At 50.7% G+C, this 19,971-nt stretch overlaps 1 protein-coding gene across 7 annotated transcripts in view; it reads right to left on the reverse strand.

The window, feature by feature from the left end:
- ASTN2 (astrotactin 2) overlaps window positions 1-19,971 on the reverse strand; it is a 622,345-nt gene that overhangs the window by 538,595 nt on the left and 63,779 nt on the right. For 6 of the 7 annotated variants that reach the window (XM_039506369.1, XM_039506367.1, XM_039506370.1 and 3 more), the window contains one exon: window positions 326-513. In XM_039506369.1, the coding sequence (XP_039362303.1) occupies window positions 326-511 (186 nt within the window). In that variant the 5' untranslated portion in view covers window positions 512-513. Of the gene's footprint in view, window positions 1-325; window positions 514-1,645; window positions 1,729-19,971 lie in introns of those variants that run through there. The other variant, XM_039506368.1, reaches the window with a different exon arrangement.

Raw genomic sequence — 19,971 nt, forward strand, 5'->3', positions numbered from 1 at the left:
GCCGACAGCCCCCCAGCGTTCCATACGCAGCACACAGCGGCAAGGGAGGCGTCCGCATGGATCACCCTGCCCTGGAGAGAATTACCGTTAGAAACAGGCATGAACTCATTTTCCAGGCCCATTCAGTCATTTGCCTTGCTCTGCCAAAGCCCAGTAACCAGGGGCCGCTATGGTGGTTGGGGGATATCGATGTTTGCACACTGGAAGCTGGACTGAGACAAACCGGACTATCATCCTTTTAGCGCCCCCGTCCGGCCACCAGCCCCTCCCAGCTGCTCCTCTTGGCCCCCAGACTGGGCAGGGAAGGGAAGAAGGATTCACTCACCATGACAGAAATGTGAAGAATGTGCATCTGCTCCTCGACGATCTCAGAAGGCTCTTGAAGGGTGGGCGGGGTGGCCCGGGACAGCTGCTCAGCACTGCTCATGGAGACGTGGAAATACAGGGTGCCATTCTCCAGCCACTGCTGCTTCCAGTGCACCAAGGAAATATCCGCCACAGTGCCAGACATCTCTGCAGCAACACAAACAACCGGGGTTCAGTTTCTGCACTCACGACAGAGCTGCATTTGAACGCACGTCCCACGTCACTGCACAACAGGCAGATTACCTTAGAGTGAGAGGAACGAGTTTCTCTCTAGTGCTTTGAGCAAGGGACTAGAAGCCAGGACAACTGGGATCTATCCCCAAAACTGCATCTGATCTGCTGGGTGACCTTGGGCATGTCGCTCCATGTCTGTTCCTCATTTCCCCCATATTCAGAACGATAACGTGTGATAATGCTAGGTGTCCCCAGCCTCTGTTTGCCAGAAGCGGGGAATGGGCGACAGGGGATGGACCACTTGATGGTTACTTGTTCTGTTCATTCCCTCTGGGGCACCTGGCATTGGCCACTGTCGGAAGACAGGATACTGGGCTGGATAGACCCTTGGTAGGGCCATTCTTATGATAATACGACCCTTTCTTCAGAGGCTGGGGTAGTTGTGAGGCCTAATTAATTACTGGCTATAAAGTGCTTTGAGATCTTTGGATGAGATGTGCAATAGAAACACGTGACATTTATTAGAATGTGTTTTTAAACACTGCATAGCCCTTGTGATAGGGCTGTTACGTAAACCCGGCCTTTCTTTTTAGCAAGCTAGGAGACAGAGGAATGGTGTGTGTGCACACACGCATGCGCACACACACACGCACACACACAAAATAGGACCTCAGGTTTCTTATACAATGAAAGGCAGAGGAACTCATCCCTGAAAGACAAGGCCCCTTGACTATCCTTCAACTGTACAGGAGCTCAGGAACAACATGCAGCTCCTAGGGATCCAAGGTGTTCTCTCACCAGGGGGTTTGTCATCTCTTCAAAGCAGAGGAAGAAGCCAGACAGCAACGAGCAGTTATAAGAAATACACCGGGGTGGCCAAACGTACTGACCCTCCGAGCCGCAGACAGTACACTTCCAGAAGTTCGAGAGCTGGGCGCACCTGCCAGGGCTCAGGGCTTCTGCCCTGCGGCAGGGTGGTGCAGCTAGGGGCTTCTGCCCCACCACCCTGCCACAGGCCAGAAACCCCAAGCTCCCCCACCAGCCTGGTAGGCAGAGAACAGGGGAGGTGAGGGTGGGTGGGGGGACTCTGCGAGCTGCACTTTACCTGTGAGAGAGCCGCATGTGACTCACAAGCTGCGGTTTGGCCACCCCTGAAATACACCTTTCTCCAGGACTAGCTCGCTGGCACTGCAGTTATGTTAAGCACAGAAAAAACAGTCACAGTCACTTCCTGAGCACGGTGAAAAAGCACAAGGAGACACCAGCAGGAGGCAGTGCCAATGGGAAAGCAAGCTGCTGCACGAGAGCGTGGCACCTGGAATGGCTCCTCCGCTAGCCTCCCTCTGCTGACGTTAACTCCTGCTCTCATGCGCCGATTCTCAAATTTACACTGTAAACAGCTTGGGGCTGGGATTGCATCATATTAGATTTTTCAAAAGCACCTAGCGCACGTAGGGCACCATAAACAATCAGGGGCTTGGAAAATTCAGACACCTTCTAGCCAAAAGCAAATGCCAAAGAGAGGGAGCCTCCGGCACAACCCAGGGACAGCAGCTTGTTCCTGTGCCTCAGCTGCTGCTCACAGCTTTTCCGTGCAGCAGCAGCATGAAATTAAACAAGATCCTCGGCAGCCTCACAGCTGCCAATAAGGTTCTGAGCAACAGCCGTGAAAGAGACAAGCGTGGTCAGTTTCACACCCGGCTATCCAGTCAAGGGATTGATTAGCAGCTGTCAGTCTGCAGACTCAGGAAAACACCACAGGAAGAAGACTCTCATAAGTAGCCACCAAGCGTCTAGCCTTTGACACTTTTCTGCAGAAGTCAATGGTTCCATCCAGGCCCCTTCACTCGGCAAAGAAATCCCCCCTGCTCTTCAGGGGCAAATGGATTTTTCCAGCCCTGAAAGCAACATGTGTTTTGCATCAGAAAACATACGACTCCTATGGTCATTCTTTCAGACCAGGGGTAGGCAACCTATGGCACGTGTGCCAAAGGCAGCACGTGAGCTGATTTTCAGTGGCATTTACACTGCCTGGGTCCTGGCCACCGGTCTTGGGGACTCTGCATTTTAATTTAATTTTAAATGAAGTTTCTTAAACATTTTAAAAACCTTATTTACTTTACATACAACAGTAGTTTAGTTATATATTATAGACTTATAGAAAGAGACCGTCTAAAAACATTAAAATATATTACTGGCATGCGAAACCTTAAATTAGAGTGAATAAATGAAGACACGGCACAGCACTTCTGAAAGGTTGCCGACCCCTGTTTTAGACCAAGAGAACAATCATGCGCTCATAGAGAAAGCCTCATCAAGAAATCCAAACCTTTCCACGCGGCTGGGTTTACCTGTCTATCAGGTTTCTATTGTCCCCAGCAGGCTGGATCCCTGGCTGCAGTCTGCAGCAACAAGGTTAGGCCAATATTACACACTCCCTTGCTCACCATCTCACTAATTATTCTATCGTCATATCTGAGACAATGGCACCACCACCTGAATCTAATTGGAGGACAGCTGGTTATGTTGACCTTGCAAGCACAGTGACAGCTAGTTTCCCCACTCTGTTGAGAATAAACGCCTGCCCAAGCCTGGAATACATAACAGAGTAGGCTTGCACCTAAGAGATGCATGAATTCACTGTCACGCCTCCACCACCAAAGCAGGTTTTTTGCAAATAACCCCGTCCCCATCCCAGCAAATCAATGAAGCCGTTTCCAAAAGCAGAACACCAGTGAAGGTGGCCCTTGCCTTTGGCTCCCTGCAAAACAAAACTCAACCCCAGAGCTCATGTTGAAGGACACACTAGGCCGGGTTAGAGAAAACTTAAAAGGAGTCTCATAAAATTAAAATCCCACGTTCGTACAGCACCTCATCTCCCAAGAGCCTTGAACAGAGTTTGCTTCTCCCATTAGCGAAACATCGCTCCCTCTGGGAGGGACCTAGCATTGTGCATCTATAGGACACTAAGGTATGAAGTGAGGTACAGCCCCGTGTCAAAGGAGGGAGAGCTTGGAGAGGCAGAACGTGATCTCACAAGAGCAGGAGGGCTCGTCCCGGTCACAACCCAACTCCAGTTTGGGGAAAGGGCTACAAGCCCTTTTAATGAACACAAGGAGACGGGGACCAGTGTAAATGTCATTTGAAAGACAGGACTTCCATCAGCACCGAGCAATCTGCTGCCACTCGGAGGCACTGCAGCAAAAGTACCCTTTACACCTCGTGCAGCACAGCCGGCCTTTCCTGCCAAGTTTCAGAAAGGAGGTTTCAGCCAATCACGTTCAGTCCCAGGACTATGGCAATGTCCACACTTAAACCACTACAGTAGCACAGCTGCAGCAGGACCCCTGCAACGTATGGAGTGTAGACACTCACTACAGCGACAGGAGGGGCTCTCCCATTGCTCTAGTTTATGCACCTCCTTGAAAGGTGGTAGCTATGGCAACAGAAGAATTATTCCGTCAACACTGTCTACACCACAGGTTAGATTGGCTTAGCTACGTCTCTCAGGGTGTGGATTTGTCACACCCCTGAAAGACCGTAGTGATACCAATGTAAGTTTCCAGAGTAGACCAGCCCTGAGACGGAGAATCTGCCGATGCTTCTTTGTGGTTCTCAGGCCTTGCCTCCCAGGCTAGAAACATAGAAGATACTCCAGAGTAAACTTCCCCCCCAAATCCCTACTCCTTTCCAGGAACGTCCTCCTCCCCACCCGAATTCCTGCATACAGTGCCTCTTGGTCAGAGCAGAATGTTTTGGGGAGGTTTCGAAGTTAGTTGAAATACAAGACTTAAATAAGCTAGACTCCTCGGAAAGGAAAACGTGCCATATTCGTCAAAGTCTCCTCCCAAAGGAGACTAGCCTGGAAACTTCAGTTTACGCTTCATTCCACAGTTTTACTGGAAATCCAGTGCCTAGGCAATTTCTGATAAGGGCTGGGTACAAAATTTGGGTGCCATTTAGCACAGATTTATAAACCTCAGAACGCCCTGCTGATTCACACTAGCCTACGGCTGCATCTACATTGCAGCTGAGAGCGCGCCTCATACCCCCCCCCCCCCGCCACTGTCAATGCCGGGGGATCCCCCCTCTGCATTCTGGCAGTGACTCCTCCTACTGTGTGTGTATTCCTGTGCTCACAGCTGCACAGACTTCACTGAACTCCTGTCTGCTGCAAATCCCTCTCCCTGCCCCTTTTCACCAACAACAATCCCTCTCCCCATCTCATCACTTCTGACTCCCCTCTTCCCGCCTCCCCCAGACTCTCCTTAAGGTCTGTCACCACCATCGACCCCATTCTCACTATCCCCTCTGCTGCGCTCCTTGACCATCTCTCACCTTGATTACCAAGGCCTTGTCTGACCCCTCAGCCTCTCCATCCTCCAGTGTGGCCCGAAGGCTGCTGCTGAAGGTACCTTCCCTGATCCTACACTAGCATCTTCCCCCATTTCCACTTCCTTCCGGCATTCCCATCTCACCTCAGCCCATTCGTCATCTTCACCTAGAGGCCTGGGCCTACACAAATCCTCCCCCACCGACGTGTCTGCCTCATCTCCACGGTGCCTAACTTCGCTGTTCCTTTTGCATCCTCCTCCCATTCTCTGCACCGTATCTCAGAATGCTCCCACCTGTGCCGGGAATAGCCTGGCTGTTCTCACCCAGCCAACACTGCCTCTTCTCCTTGTAGCACCCGCTTCAAAATCCCCTTCCCCCACGGAGCCTTCCTGCCCTCCCTCCCCCACACCCACCCTTACCCAAACTCTTGCCCTGTGACTGGTTTACAGTTTGCCTCCTCTCCCTTACACTGCAAGCTCTTTGGGGCAGGAAGTGAGTCACACCCCATCCTATCAAGCACAGGCACGCTAACGGAATCGTCCAAGGGGTTGTTTTATTAATTGCAATAGGCATGATAAGATGCTCCTTCTCCCCCATCAAAGATGGGGGAGGGATAGCTCAGTGGTTTGAGCATTGGCCTGCTAAACCCAGAGTTGTGAGTTCAATCCTTGAGGGGGCCATTTAGGGATCTGGGGCAAAAATCTGCCTGGGGATTGGTCCTGCTTTGAGCGGGGGTTGGACGAGATGACCTCCTGAGGTCCCTTCCCCCCTGATAATCTATGAGTCCATTGCCCCAGCAGGAGGTCCGGTTAGAGTGAACTAAAGGTCCCATCTGGCCATAAGCTCTATGCACTAGCAGAGTCTTTCCCCACCCCCCAAAAGCACCGGTTTGTGTCGTTAGCTAGCCCAAAGCAACCAAGCAAGAGCCTTCACACTCCATTCCCTTGGGAACAGGTCAAAAGTCTCCTGTAGCAGAGCCCAGGAACTAGGCTTGAGCCATCCACTAGGTCACCTGTTCGTGAAAAACATCTGAGAAGAGACCAAGGAGTAGGATCCCTTCCGACTTTGTGATTCCATTTTCTCTTTGCCGCTTCTACAATCCTTACAGATAAACATTTCATTGAAGTCTTCAAGTCACATTACTATCAAACTTAAAAGCAAAAGGGCCTAAATGCATTTGGTCGAGAACCAAGACGATTCCCATAAAAGCAGATTATGCTGACATGATGAATATAAAATGAAACAGCAGATATTAAAGCTGGAGAATTGTTACTGCATGCCTTCCGGCTCCAGGCCGGCTCAACCCCCTCCTGCTCCCGCCCCCTTTGTTTTACTGAAAGCAAAGCAACCATCGCCGTTTCACCTTTCCCCGTTTCCAAAGTAGGCTGCAAGTCTTGAAATATTCAATAGGCTAAACCCATCCCCCACCCCCTTCCACACACACACACACACACACACACACACACACACACACACACACCCGTCCCCAGCCCTTGTGCAATGCTTTAGCATTCATCAGTTACTCTGGAGGTTGCAGCCCTGACTTATCTGTCGGGGAGTTTTACAAAGCATGTTTTGTATTTAATTGGCTTGTTCTTTCTAATCTGCCATGCTTATTGTATTTTTATTTAATTCCTGAAGGTCATTATTAAAATAAGCCAATCTGCCCATGGCAGCTCATCTCCGGAGCATCTCCCCTATGATAACCGAGCATTCCTTGTGCTTTGCTTTTCTTCTTCCAGGTTGCTAGAATCTGCCGGGCACGTTTACACACAGGACCAGATCCCTAGGGGAAAAAAGCCTCCGGGGAATTTCCAGCACACAGATCATGCCCTCTGTGCCCCTTTACCCAACACCTGGCCTGGCATCCTCCTAACACAGATTTCACTCAGCCCACAAGGAGACGAAATATTTTTGCCATTGAAAGAGACCAGAAGAAACTGAGTACGGATCTGGTGAGTATATAACGACCATGCTTATGAACTGATCTCATGCTGGCTAGAGCCAGACCTAGCGCTGTCAACTGCTTTGCAATCTTCTCACACGCAGCTCTATTCTGCCCTGCAATAGGCCTCCCACTCTACGCCCTGGGTTTCTTCTGCACTGAGGTACCCACAAACGTAACCCCCAGTTAAACATTATTCTATAAGTGCTTCAGTGCTATCTACCATTTAAGATAATAATCCAAAATTATGCAGCATCTCCCAGACAAATCTCTACCCGCCCGCCCTTGGCAGCACAGGATTGCTCCCTACGGAATCGAGTTTTAGTGCTGCGTTCAGATGAGTTTCAAAATTACTCAAGCAATGGGGCTTCCCCCACATCCCCTGGGAGACTGTTCCACAGGCAGGCCTAACTTGGAGGATTTTTTTATCCCGATTATCAGCTTGCATGTTCCTCGCCCCCACACACACTTTCAACACCGCTTTGTTTTCTCCCGCGTCTTTCTACAAACTGTCCCCTCCCCACAAATACACTTTGCAGGGAAATGTACACACAGGTGCAAAACTGAGACAGGCAAGAGAGAGGGAAGAGAAACTCAGACGGATAGGAAAGGAGGACGATGGTGAAGGTGGCATTTTATCCCATTTCTCTTAATTATCTCCCCTATTTATGTATCTACATGTAACATCTTTAGAGACACCTCCCTAGTCTCTAGGCATCCTGATAACCATTGACCACTCAAACCACTAACAACAAAAGCAACAGAAGAACACGGGGGCAGATCCCAAACACAAAGAAGGCCACACAACAAAGATACTTCGCTCCCTCTTCAGATTCCCAGAGAAGCCTCTCCCCCCAGCCTTCCCCCAGGGCCCACTGAGATAGGCTTTGCACCATGCCCTGAAGGTTGACTGACTATCTGGGAATGACAGGAAAGGGGGGGGGGGTCCAAAATCAAGGCAACTCTCTCTTTCCACCAAATATTGCATGAGGCAATGTCTCAGGCCACAGCAGACTCTTTCTGTGCGGTATAACCCAATCAGCAGCTGGGACACCCCTTGGAGTGCCGGTTAGGCACCCTGCTTATGTAGGCAGCTGCCTTCTGTATTAAGCATCAGCTTCTGAGCTGATTTAACTTGTAGCCCCAAGTACAGCACATTGCAGAAGTCCAGACTAGAAGTGCGGACGACACTGCTGAGGTCCCAACTCCAGGAGAAAGGACTCAAACCTCCCAACCAGCCAGAGATGGAAAAAGACACCCTGGCACTGCAGCTGTTACTTTTAAAAGTATCTCGGGTTCTGAGAGAGGAACTGGGGGGTAGCTAAGCAGCAAAACTGGGCAGCAAATGCAGGTTGCACACCCTCAATCAGTGGAGCCAATGCAGATGCTGCCAAACTCTCCATCATCACCTCCATCTTATCTGGGTTGAGCATCACTCGCATTCTGACAAGGAGACACACTCAGCCACTCTCCAAGCTTCCTGAATGGGAGACAAAGCTGGGTGCCCTCAGCACAGTGCCGGCATTCCCACCCACACCTCCTCGTTAAGCCTCCGGAAGGGCAAGTAAGAGCCAACAGCACCAAACACTGCAGTGGCCAGAGAGCCCCTCTTCCCCTCAACCCAGGGCAGAGCAATTCACCTAACGCTGAGCTCTGCCAGCAAAGGGAACAGATACCCCTCCAAGCCAGACAAGCCAATACCAAGTCACGATCAAAGGCAGCCAATATAGATCTAATGTCCGCACCGAATCCCGACCTTTAACCATTGCCAGGTGTCGACGTGCCCTTGTACCACCTTGAACACTTCTTTCTCCTCCTTGATGTTTATGTCCTTCAGATCACTCAGCACTGTTCTACCACCCTCATAAGATCTCTGCCGGGCCACACGGCTAATCCTCCCACCGACCCCCACCCCTCAACCCACAAAGCAGTTCATAGGGCTGCCAAAGTATCAGAGGAAACTCAGCGGCTGCAAGAACAAGCTCCCCCACCCTTGCAACGACTCTTTGCCTCGCCTCCCCCGGCATTTTGAAAATGCCAAGGGTCGTGCTGCATTCGGTCTCTTCTGAGCAGAAGTCACCAAGGAGGCTGAACAAGCTGGTGCTTTTGGCCATCTGGATGAGGAACCACGACATGCCCGGCTTGTTTTCGCTTGCAAAAAGCGTGAGCCTGAGCTGATGCAGGACCAGCGCCTGCACCTCCTTGTGCTACCACACCTCTAGAGACCTCCTTGTGAGAGACCACAGAGGTTCTCCCCTCAGGCATGAGGGCACTGGGATCACTGGGAGTGGGCTGCGTGCGGCTGAAGGCAGCATTTGGCCCAGTGTTTATTCCTATTGCTACGTTCATTCAGCCGCTGGTTTCTCCAAGGCAGACTATGTATTCTGGCCGGGAGCTGGAACAGCCCCTCTCTGCAGGGATGGTGGCTGTAGCAAGTTCTTCAAGGCAGTGTAGAAGGATCTATGCAAGAAGAGCCATCCTCACTGCCAAGATGTCACATGGTCTAGTTAGGGGAGCACAGCAGCTGAACCAGCTCCTCCAAGAGCTTCTAACTAACCACCAGTGATTGCTCTGCAGACATTTCCATTAGCACGACAGTGACTCGGCAGGCGCTAGCACCGACTCCTAATTAAATCCCAGCCCCTCCAGCTGAGCACCAGCCTCTCCGTGGAAGCCCACGTGACCTCCCTCCCTCAGCCTGGCATTGATTGACCCCTGATTTATTGTGGGGTGATTTATTCTGGGGTGAGTGGGCTCAGAACCAGAGCCAAAGATCTGGCTATTCCCCCACTCCCCAGGACGAGTTCATAAACCCACATTTGGCATCACACTTTAAAAAAAAAAAGACTAAATTTAATTAAAGTAAGTGAGATGTTATGAGCGGCCACCGCTGACTTTGCCCATCATGTAAGCTTGGATGTAAATTACAAATCAGGACTGAGATCCTGGAGATGAGAGAGGCGACGAAGAGGGAGAAGAGACACTGGTTCTTCACTGAGCAAACCCCAACCCGCCTCTGAGTTGCCAGAGGTAACAGGTGGGATGGGGCGTTCCAATGCAGATCTTACTCGCCGTACGTTGGGCTCCCACCCAATGTCCCCACATCCCTTCCCCTTTTCTAATCAAAGTCCTCCTGGCCCCTATTTGAGTGAGTGGTTATTGATTTGCCAGCAGCGCACTGCCTACAGATCATAATCTGACTCTATATCCTTTAAATAAGCGGGTGCACATTCCATGTTCTTATGGCTGCTTTGATTGTAATTCAGTCTCTAGTACATTACCCTTATTTATAATGCTAGTGCTTCAGCACGGTGCCTCGGGCAGCCTAAAATTATTACCGAGCCCTTTTGACTTTCAATTCCATTCCATTCAATTCCATTTTTATTTGTCAGCAAAGACTCCTATTGACCAAGGACGTGTGTACAACAGAACTCAGGCACAAGCCGGGAGACTGCACGGCCGAGTGTTCAGAACAACCCTTATGAAAACCGCTCTGTCTCTGCTCAAGGAAGAGACCTGGAGACTGGAAAGGCAGGTGGCTCTGCCAGTTGCATGTGACATTCATTTATGCGGCTTTCTAGGGGAGCTGCACTGCTTCAGGGCCCTGGATTCAACTAGGAGGGTGCACTGCAGACCCAGGCTGGGATGCTGTGGCAGAGCTGGGTTTAGCATTCACTAGAGCAGATGTTCATTAATTTTCCACAACCACTAAATGCCTCTCTCCTGCCCCCACAATGCCCCATACACCCACATGATGCAGACAGGGCCTTCTTTTTCAAAGCAGGAGAAGGAAATTACCTGTTGCTGCACTTCAATAGCAGGAGACATGTAGCTTGGATACAAGCATGGGTGGAAGCTTGGGCAGAGCTGGGAATTGGAGGGGCTGGCTGGTGTTACCTATACAGGGTATCAACTCATCAGAGAAAACCATTTCTCCATCCCATGCTGCATCCCTGGCCTTATTTCAAGCAAGATGTCAGTAGGATTCCAGGAGGAGGGGACAATGTGAATGCAGACCCAGAACACCCCTGCCACAAGAGATGCTCTTTGGCACCTGCTCCCACTTCCTCCCAACCCCAGCCAGACTCACCCCATACAGCCTGGATTGCTCTGTTAGCATTTAAGAGCCATGGTGCTCAAAGTCAAGCCACTCTGCCATTCTGATAAGCCTTTGCAGGTCAGTGACTGACACAAGCCAATGCACGGTGCGAGTGACCAACAGGCACAAGAGAAATCTGACATTTCAGGATGTTAGGAACCTAGCGCAACATATCAGAGTCCTCGCACATAGGTCACCCTGCATATCTTTGTACAATACCCATAGTCACCGTATTCTGTAACTTTCTGAGCCTCTCCAACAGCAACATCCTCACCATTACGCACCGCTACTCCGAAAGCGCTGCCAGCCAAGATCACCGGCACACGTGCCCAGGCCCCTCACTCTGCTCAGCTCCCCGCGGCAGTTCAAATCTGTGTGCGGTGTCACATGGTGTGAGGGGGAAGAGTCAGTAAGCAGAGGTACCTTTTCCTAAAGACTCAAACTCTTCCATTTCCCGCCGGGTTCCCGATTCCCCCATTACAGACACCGTGTCACTCACAGAGACCATCTGGAGACCAGTCACACCTCCCTTCCCCATCAATATAAACATCACGGAACTGCCAGTATGCGGGACGGGTCCCTTGAACAGACACCTGGGAAAAGACTAACGATTACATGAGATCTTTATTTCACCTGAGCCACAATCCCAAGGAAGGATCCAGAGTACAAAAATACCTATTTAAAAGCCTCCAGCATCACCTCCTGATTGACAAACTGCCAAGCAAAGCTCCAAGGAAGCCATGCACCATCAGCATCCCTTGGGGTGGAACAACCCTTCTATGGATGGACACTGCATAGCTATTGTCAATCAGCCCCAGATAACAGGCTTTGGTAACTCTACAGGATCTTTTCTCTGAGGATCTCAAAGACGTTTGTGAACATTAAACCTCAACACCCCCTTGAGGGGTAGATAATTATCCCCAATTTACAGGTGGGTAAATTGAGGCAATGTGATTGGCTAAAGATCACAAAGCAAGTCAGTGACCTCTAGACCACCTCCCATTCTACAGAGCAGGCAATGTAGAAGAAACCAATGTCCACAGAAATCACATGGCCAACTCCCTTCCTCACCAGGCCTCAGAGGAGATGGGACCCTTTTCTTGCGGGCTGGCCAAGTCTAGACCTGGGGACGGGTGGTACTTTCCCTGTCGCTGTTACACTGTACCCAACGCTCCGCTTTGTGCCGACGGCCAACGTCTCATGCCACCTTCTGTACATGGAGCCTCTGGACCAGCAGATCAATGGCTGCTGCATCTCTGGCAATTAAAGCTCGGCTCTGTTCAGCAGCCCAGCTGCTCCAGAGGCTCAAGGGAACAGTTTCAACCAGGAGGTTTTATAAAAAAACGCATCTGCCTGGCAGCTGCTGGGGAAACAACAACACGCGTAAGGAGGGGAAAACATACCCATTCTTTGCAAAATGTTATGACTCGCCACAGACAAACCCACAGCGTGAAATAAGAGTGCAATCCTGGCTCTGCAGGAAATATGGCTGGGCTGCCATGGGAGTAGCTAGTCCTTTATAACCCCACTTCCGACAACACTGCTCCCACATGCACAGTGCCTGGAGCCAAGAGTGCAGCCACGCCCTGGAGGGGAGGATGAGAGCACACAAGGTTTTGACAGGCCTTCCTTTAGTTCTGTGTGTGGGGAGAAAGGGGACTTCCTTTTATTACCGAGAAAAACTGGCCCCCTAAAGCGAGACAGGGAAAGAAGCTAGCACGGCATTTTATTTCAAGGCAGCACAAGGTTTCCAGCCACTGGAGTGCGATAAAACTTTTGGCTTGGTTTGGAATGTCTGTTGGTGTCCTGGACCACGGGGGGGGGGGCACGCACAGAGCAAGGTTCCCAGGAAAGCTCTGCCAATGCCATCCCTATTGGGACTTGCAGCATCCCTAACCTCCCAACCCTTCTCATCGAGCCCTTGCCGTTCCTGAGCAAAGCTAAGTCAAGGGGGATGGTTTCCCTGCAGGACTAAGACCAGACCCAACCTCTATTCTTAACCTAACCCGTTTTACAGCTACCCAGGATCTTCGCAGGTGAAAGGCCAAAGGATGCACCAACTGTGGAGGCATCCTGCCCCCTCTCGTTCCCTGAGCCACGGATCCAAAGGGAGAGTATGTTGTTTATTAACAAGATAATTCTGTAGCTGCGGTTGTGTGACAAAGTGGGACTGTTCTTAATGTTTCCTCTGAATAGTGTGTGGGTGCCTCAGTTTCCCCTATGCATTAAAAGTCTCCAGTGTGCATAAATGGCTGACAATCTGTCTCCTAGCAACAAATGGCCAGGGCCCTTCCCCCCTTGCAAGGGGATAGCTAAAGGTGAACAAAGAGATCAGGTGACCTCCTGGCTCGGGAAAGAGACAATGGCCAGAACGTTGGGGCTGGACGGGGTTTCACTTTGGAGCTGGCTGGGGACGGGAAGTGAGGGCAGACGGGGTTGTCTGGCTCGCTGGGCCCCAGAATGGACCCAGCTGAGGGATCCCGTTCTCCGTACCTACAAGCTCTGTTTTAGACCGTGTTCCTGTCATCTAATCAGGGCTGGCTCCAGGCACCAGCTCAGCAAGCAGGTGCTTGGGGCGGCCAAGGGGAAGGGGCGGCACATTGGGCTCTTTGGCAGCAATTAGGCGGCAGGTCTCTCAGTTCCTCTCGGAAGGAAAGACCTGCCGCCGAAGAAGAAAGCAGCACGGTGGAGCTGCCGCCGATCGCGGCTTTTTTTTTTTTCCCCCTCCGCTTGGGGCAGCAAAAACCCTGGAGCTGGCCCTGCATTAATAAACCTCTGTATTACCGGCTGGCTGAGAGTCACGTCTGACTGCGAAGTTGGGGGTGCAGGACCCAATGGCTTCCCCAGGACCCCGCCTGGGCGGACTCGCTGTGGGAAGCGCACAGAGGGGCACATGCTGAATGCTCCAAGGTCAGACGCAGGAGGTGAAGCCGTGTGAGCTTCTTGCCCTGAAAACAGTCTGCTCCATGGGAGAGGAGGCTCCCCAAAGTCCTGCCTGGGGAGCAGGGGAGCAGTTCCAGAGCATCGCCCGGGGACTCCGTGACAGGTTGCTATCCAGGTATTTAGGGTCTGGACAAGGGATGGAGAGAAGCTGCCCATGATGAGCAAAGTATATGTAGACGGAGGAGATACACTGGGCATTTCTGCCTCGATCTACACCACAGGGTCATGGGGGGCAGAGAGAGATTAATCCCTACAATCACCTCATTAAAGAAAGTAAGGAGGAGAACAGCTTCTGCAAATCATCCTTGATTTCCATATTTATCCCCTAATTAAATCGGTTCCCTGGACGACTCTGCATGCAGGCTGGAAGGTAACGATTTAGAGCCCGGCTTCCGATGGGACTGCACTGACACATGTTTGCAAATTGCCTCTCTCCCAGATTCAAAGGTCAGGTGCCAGCATGCCCAGAACAGACATGAACCCTCCTGCCACCTGGAGCTTTCAACCAGCAGGAGAATCCAAGCGGTTGGTTTAGCAGTGCCATGCATCAGGGGTTCCCATTACCCTTCTCGCTCCCGCGCCTCTGCTCCAGCCCCTTTCAGAGGAGGCCTCCCATTGGCTGGAGCCCAGGACAGGAGCAACAGCCAGAGGGGGTGAGTTCTGCACGGCCCCTAGAAGATGGGCTTTCCTGGCAGGAGTTAAGGTACAAACAGAATTGCACAAAGGGGGTGGACGGGGGGGAAGTAGGAAGGAGAAAAAACCCTGCATCAATTCCCCAGCAGTTCTATTCCCTGTCTATTCGCTTTGAATCTTTCCCAGACATACCATCCGGCTAATACAACCTCAGGATCCTGGGATAAAACGAGGCTACAAGCTCCAAAAAGATTAAACACATTTATCACTGCTGTTCTGTGGGGAGCTCCTTTTAGGCAGCCAAAGATCCCCCGCGCGCTCTGAAGCCGGAGAGCCGCTGTGGCTTAAACAGAAATCATTCCTGAGCTCCATGTCAATGTTGCGGCCAACGTTCTATTAACTCCTGGGACTTCTCTGCCAGCTGATTGCGCTTTGAGGCCAGGATTGCAATTTCAGGGTAAGGGGACTTTAAACACGGACCATTCTTCCTGAAACTTCACTCTCTCTACCCAAGCACTAAGCATTCAGATTTTTTCAAGAGCGCTCCACTCCCGTTTAGGAACCAAAACGGCCAGCTAGAATTTCACGAGCACGCCCAGCATACTTTTTGAATCCTCCCCCTCCTTATGTCCTTGCCTTGCTCTGCTCTCTATTTGTGGGTGGGAGACTGGTGTACGTGGACACCACTCAGGCTTGCAGGTAGAGGCGCAGTCCCACTAATTAAGGAGAAAGGGTTTGCTACCAGTTCCAGGTACGTATTGCATGAGGTGCCAGATCTCTGGCATTTCGGCTAGTGAGATCATGGCATTTTTAGCAGGACTGTGCAGGCATTAGAGATTTCATGCCCTCATTGAGAGCTGCAACACTCCAAGGAGACAGGACCCTGAGCCATTTCAGCCTGAGACCTTTTAAAAATCCAGAAAAGACGCTCTGTGCTAATAAACCCAAATACCAGATCCCAGCCACATTTATATGAGAGTTGTCAGCGCAGCACCAAGTTACGCTCTTTCCCTTTATAGGAACAGCAGCAGCTGCCTGCATTTATACACAGCCTTTCCTCCCAAGGGAGGCCCAATTGATTGAGGAATTAAGGGCCTGACCCTGAGAAGTGCGAACCTTTCACCCCAAGTGGAGATCTGGGACCTTCAACGAGACGGAGTGTAATGGCCCCCTGCATGCAGATCCCTCTGCTACACGGAGACCTCAAGACCCTGGATCTTACAAACACAGCTGGTAGGTCTACACTGCAATCGGAGGTGTGATGGCGGCTCACGGAGGCATACCTCTGCTAGCTGTCATCCAACTGGCACGGCTAAAATAGCAGTGAAGATGCAGCAGCAGGTGCTTGGCGCAGACTACACAAACCTGCCCAGAACCTCCCATCCCTAGCCCACACCAAGGACAATGCTGCCACACATCCCCTGTTAGTTTAACTAAATTAAAGCTAGCACAGGTAGGGCGATTCCGACTCACGTGAGCAGCCCCTACTCATTCAGATAGTCTCACTGGCCTCAATGCGATTACTCTCGCAAGCAAAATGACACATGTGAGCAGGCATTTGCAAGATTATGTCCTTAATATATTAAAATCTTAAATCACTAACACAAACTACTCAATGCGTGTACTTAGTAAGGTACATCAAAAGCTGTTTGGTCTAGTGGATCAGGCACAGGACTGGGAGTCAGGACATCCGGCTCTGCCACTGACCTCCTTTGTCACCTTGAGCAAGTCACTTCGGGCCAGGTTTTCAAAGGTATTTAGAAACCTAAACATGCAGGTAGTGACTCACAATACCTCAAAACAGCTTCCTTTAACCCCCATATTCCCCACTGGTATATGGTTGTGATATTTCATACAAAACATGCCTTGCACGGTGTCATATGAAAGGTCATGATCTGCTGAAAAACTCATTGTTCTGTCAAAATGTGTGTATCATCGCATCATGTCCACTATCCTTTGATGAAGTGCTTCCGTTTGCCCACCTGAAAAAGAGCATCCTCCTTTGTAAAGTGCTTTGAAACCTATGAATCTTCTATATAAAAAGTGTCACTCATTTAAAAAAAACCCCAAAACCGAATAATCTAATTAGTACATGTTTATAAATAGGAGTTTGCAATGTATAGTATATTTCAGGGGTCGGCAACCTTTCAGAAGTGCTGTGCCGAGTCTAATCTAATCACTCTAATCTAAAGGTTTCACGTGCCAGTTATACATTTTAATGTTTTTAGAAGGCCTCTTTCTATAAGTCTATAATATATAACTAAACTATTGTTGTATGTAAAGTAAATAAGGTTTTTAAAATGTTTAAGAAGCTTCATTTAAAATTAAATTAAAATGCAGAGCCCCCGGACCAGTGGCCAGGACCCGGGCAGTGAGAGTGCCATTGAAAATCAGCTCACGTGCCGCCTTCGGCAAGCGGGCCATAGGTTGCCTACCCCTGGTATATTTAAAGGAAGCCTGATTTTGTACTGAAATGCTGAGCCCTTGTGCGACCAACATGGATTCCTTTTCCAGAGGCGTCTTTTTGCTCACCTCAAGCACTCTCAAGGCAGAGAAAATTCCCTTCGGAACTAAAGCAAATTCGTAATCTAGCTTTCTACCAGCTACTAGGTTGAGCGCTTCTAACAGAGTTTTAATGCAGAACAAGTTAAGTCTTGAGGCCCCGCTCCCCAAGGACACGCACACATAAAGCAAGGAAAATCTGTGGTTATTAGAGTTTAGCTTTATTGTTTCCATAAAACACAATGAAGATCACATTTATGATTCTGGAGAAAATAAAACCCACTATCCTATTGTTAAAATTATGAACACAAGATACTCCACTGACTTTTAAACAACCAGCAAACACTTTGCACTTGGAAGGCACTCAGATTTCAAAACGTCTCTGCAAAGGTGAGCATTGGCATTGTTTTATAAAGAGTAAACTTGACGCACAGAGCAGGTTTAGAATCTTTCCTACATCCAAAGAAGGTAGAATTCTCTAGTGGTGATCGCACTTGCCTACAATTAGAGAGAGCTGGGGGAGGATTTTCAAGGCACTTTTAAAAATGGCTTAGTAGCCAAAGGCCCATTGATTGTCAATGCTACTTTTGAAGATGGGACTTTGGCTACCAAGTCACTTGGGCCCTATTTAAAAAATGCACCCCATGTTCTATTCCTGGCTCTGTGAGCAAGGCGCAGAGAGACGAAGGGACCTGCCTATTTGCCGCATCTGTACGACAGGGATAACAATTCTCAGATTCAAGCACTCCGAGACCTTCTAATGTAAAGCAATTTACCAGTGCGGCATACCCGTAATTGTCCCTTCCCACCCCCAACCCTCAGCAAGTCAGTGACAGTCCAGGGACCTCAGCTCTCTGCCTTTAAGCCACTAGACAGCGCTGCTTCCCAAACAGCTTGTTACAGGGATGAAAATACAAGATCACTCCTCCCTTTCCCACTGGAGACATTTCTACCATGAGGCCAGCTACACAAGGGGCTGGGGAGAAGGGACTGACTGGTTATAAGCAGTAGGATCTACTCCCGCTTACCCTAACCTCAAACTTCCCAGAAGGCTGATGCATGCGACTTTACTGTCAGTGGTCTCCAGGGAAAGCAAAGCAGAGTCCATTATGGGCAGCACTCTGCTCCCATGGCGCAGATGCAATGCCGTTCCACCAAGGGCCCAGCATTGAGCGCTTACTCCTGCAAAGTCGTCTGTCTGCACCGTGTCCCTGTTCCCTTTCAGGGCATCTCGCTCTGGTTTTGAGGAGGGATTGGTACAAATCACTTCTTGCCACCCAGCCAAACTGCAGTGCTCCAGGGACAGAACAATCTCCATTACTTCTCTTCTTCCTCCCCCACTTGGAGGAAGGGCAAACCAAAGGGTTCTCTCCACCCCCCCTCCTCCCCATATGATAGAAGCTCCACGGGGTTATGAATTATTGAACGGGAGCTGTCTCTTGCATTTAGCAATCTGATGATTGAATGGAAATGCAGACCTCAGAAGGTTACGGTCCCCAGCACGGCAGCCGGCGTGCATACATAACACCGCCCAGAATGCCCTTCCCCAGCCAGCTCCCATCAGGGGAAAGGGAGGGCAGGCAGGGGGTGGAATACAAGACAGGCTAGTTACCAAGGTATTTAGTTGTCCCTGCCTGTCAATCAGTGCGTGACACCTGCCTGGCACCCCGGGCACCTTGGGGACTGCAAATCTGCCTGGCGTTCAGGATGGAGAGGAATGTGCATTTACTGTCACGGGGAGGAAGGGTGGAGCCGCTACATATCTGACCCTTCCACACCCCTCAGTACCCCCCACTTCTGTCCCCAAGACAGCCGCAGCAGGGGAGAAGCTGTAGCCAGAGCTGCACTGATTCAACCCAAGCACCGGCATCCCTCTCCCAGCTCCGACACAGCACCCACCTGAGGGGGAGGGTTTCAGAGAGACAGATGGAAGCCGGGCGCCCCATGCCCGTTGACTTTCACTGCCCTGCGTTCCTTTACAGATCTCCTCTGCAAGCCCCAGGCCACAGGGAGAGGGCCACTCGTTCACAGGCATATCAAGAACGCTCCGTTCTCTTCAGCCTGACCCATGCTCCTTTCGAAGCTTCTCCATTTCCCTCGTCCCTCTGACAGACGGGAGGACTAAAGCGATTTACACCGGCTTACAGTCACCAGCAGCCTTCTCTTTGGGCAAGGGGTCCGGTGGTTAATGCTCCTCACGCTCCCCTCCTAAGAAACTACATATCACGACCGATGCCAGGTCCCCGTAGCTGGAGTCAGACGGCAAACCTAGAACCGCAGCCTGGCAAGAGTGGGTATTTCTCAAGGCACCTGCAGAAGGGAGCGGCTTGGGTCAGGGAAAGCAGAGAGCGGAGCTGCCATAGCAGGGGCTTGGAGAGATCCTCAAGGCAAGGGAGCAGTGTCAGGGCTTAGCGTTCTGGCAGTCGCCTCACCTCCCTTTTGGAAGGTGTTATTGCAGGCTTTAAATCAGACAATTAAACAGGAGCCTTTGGGGCTCGCAATAAAAACAGCGAGGTTTTTTTCCTAGCACTGAATTAGAGAGTCTGGAACGTGCTGAAGAAACAGACTAAAGGATTCCAGTTCCTCCTGCCTTCTCTGTTTGGATTGAATGATTTTTAGCACCCATGGGGAGAGGTCTGCTTCACAGCCCTGGAGACTGCTGTGCGTTGGTGCACGGGGCAGGGACAGCAGAGTAAAGCTCTGTCTGCAGTACAGATCCCCCCCACTTGAGGATGTCAAATACAGAAGCCAGAGTGCCACTAAAGCATCCCAGCACCCAGCCGCCTCTGCGGCAAAGCTCACTGGACACCTCTCAGAGGGCCCCTCCCACGCTCTCCCACGAGCGGTGCTGGAGTCAGTTCATGCCCAGCAGAACAACTGATTTCAAGGGGGAGTAGGAGAACTAGCCCAGTTGACGCATACGGCTAGATCCTCAGCTGGGGTAATGCCAACAGGCTACGGCCGCAATGCAATC

Source organism: Mauremys reevesii, linkage group 19 (genome assembly GCF_016161935.1).
Source record: "Mauremys reevesii isolate NIE-2019 linkage group 19, ASM1616193v1, whole genome shotgun sequence".
In the NCBI taxonomy this organism is placed as follows: domain Eukaryota; kingdom Metazoa; phylum Chordata; order Testudines; family Geoemydidae; genus Mauremys; species Mauremys reevesii.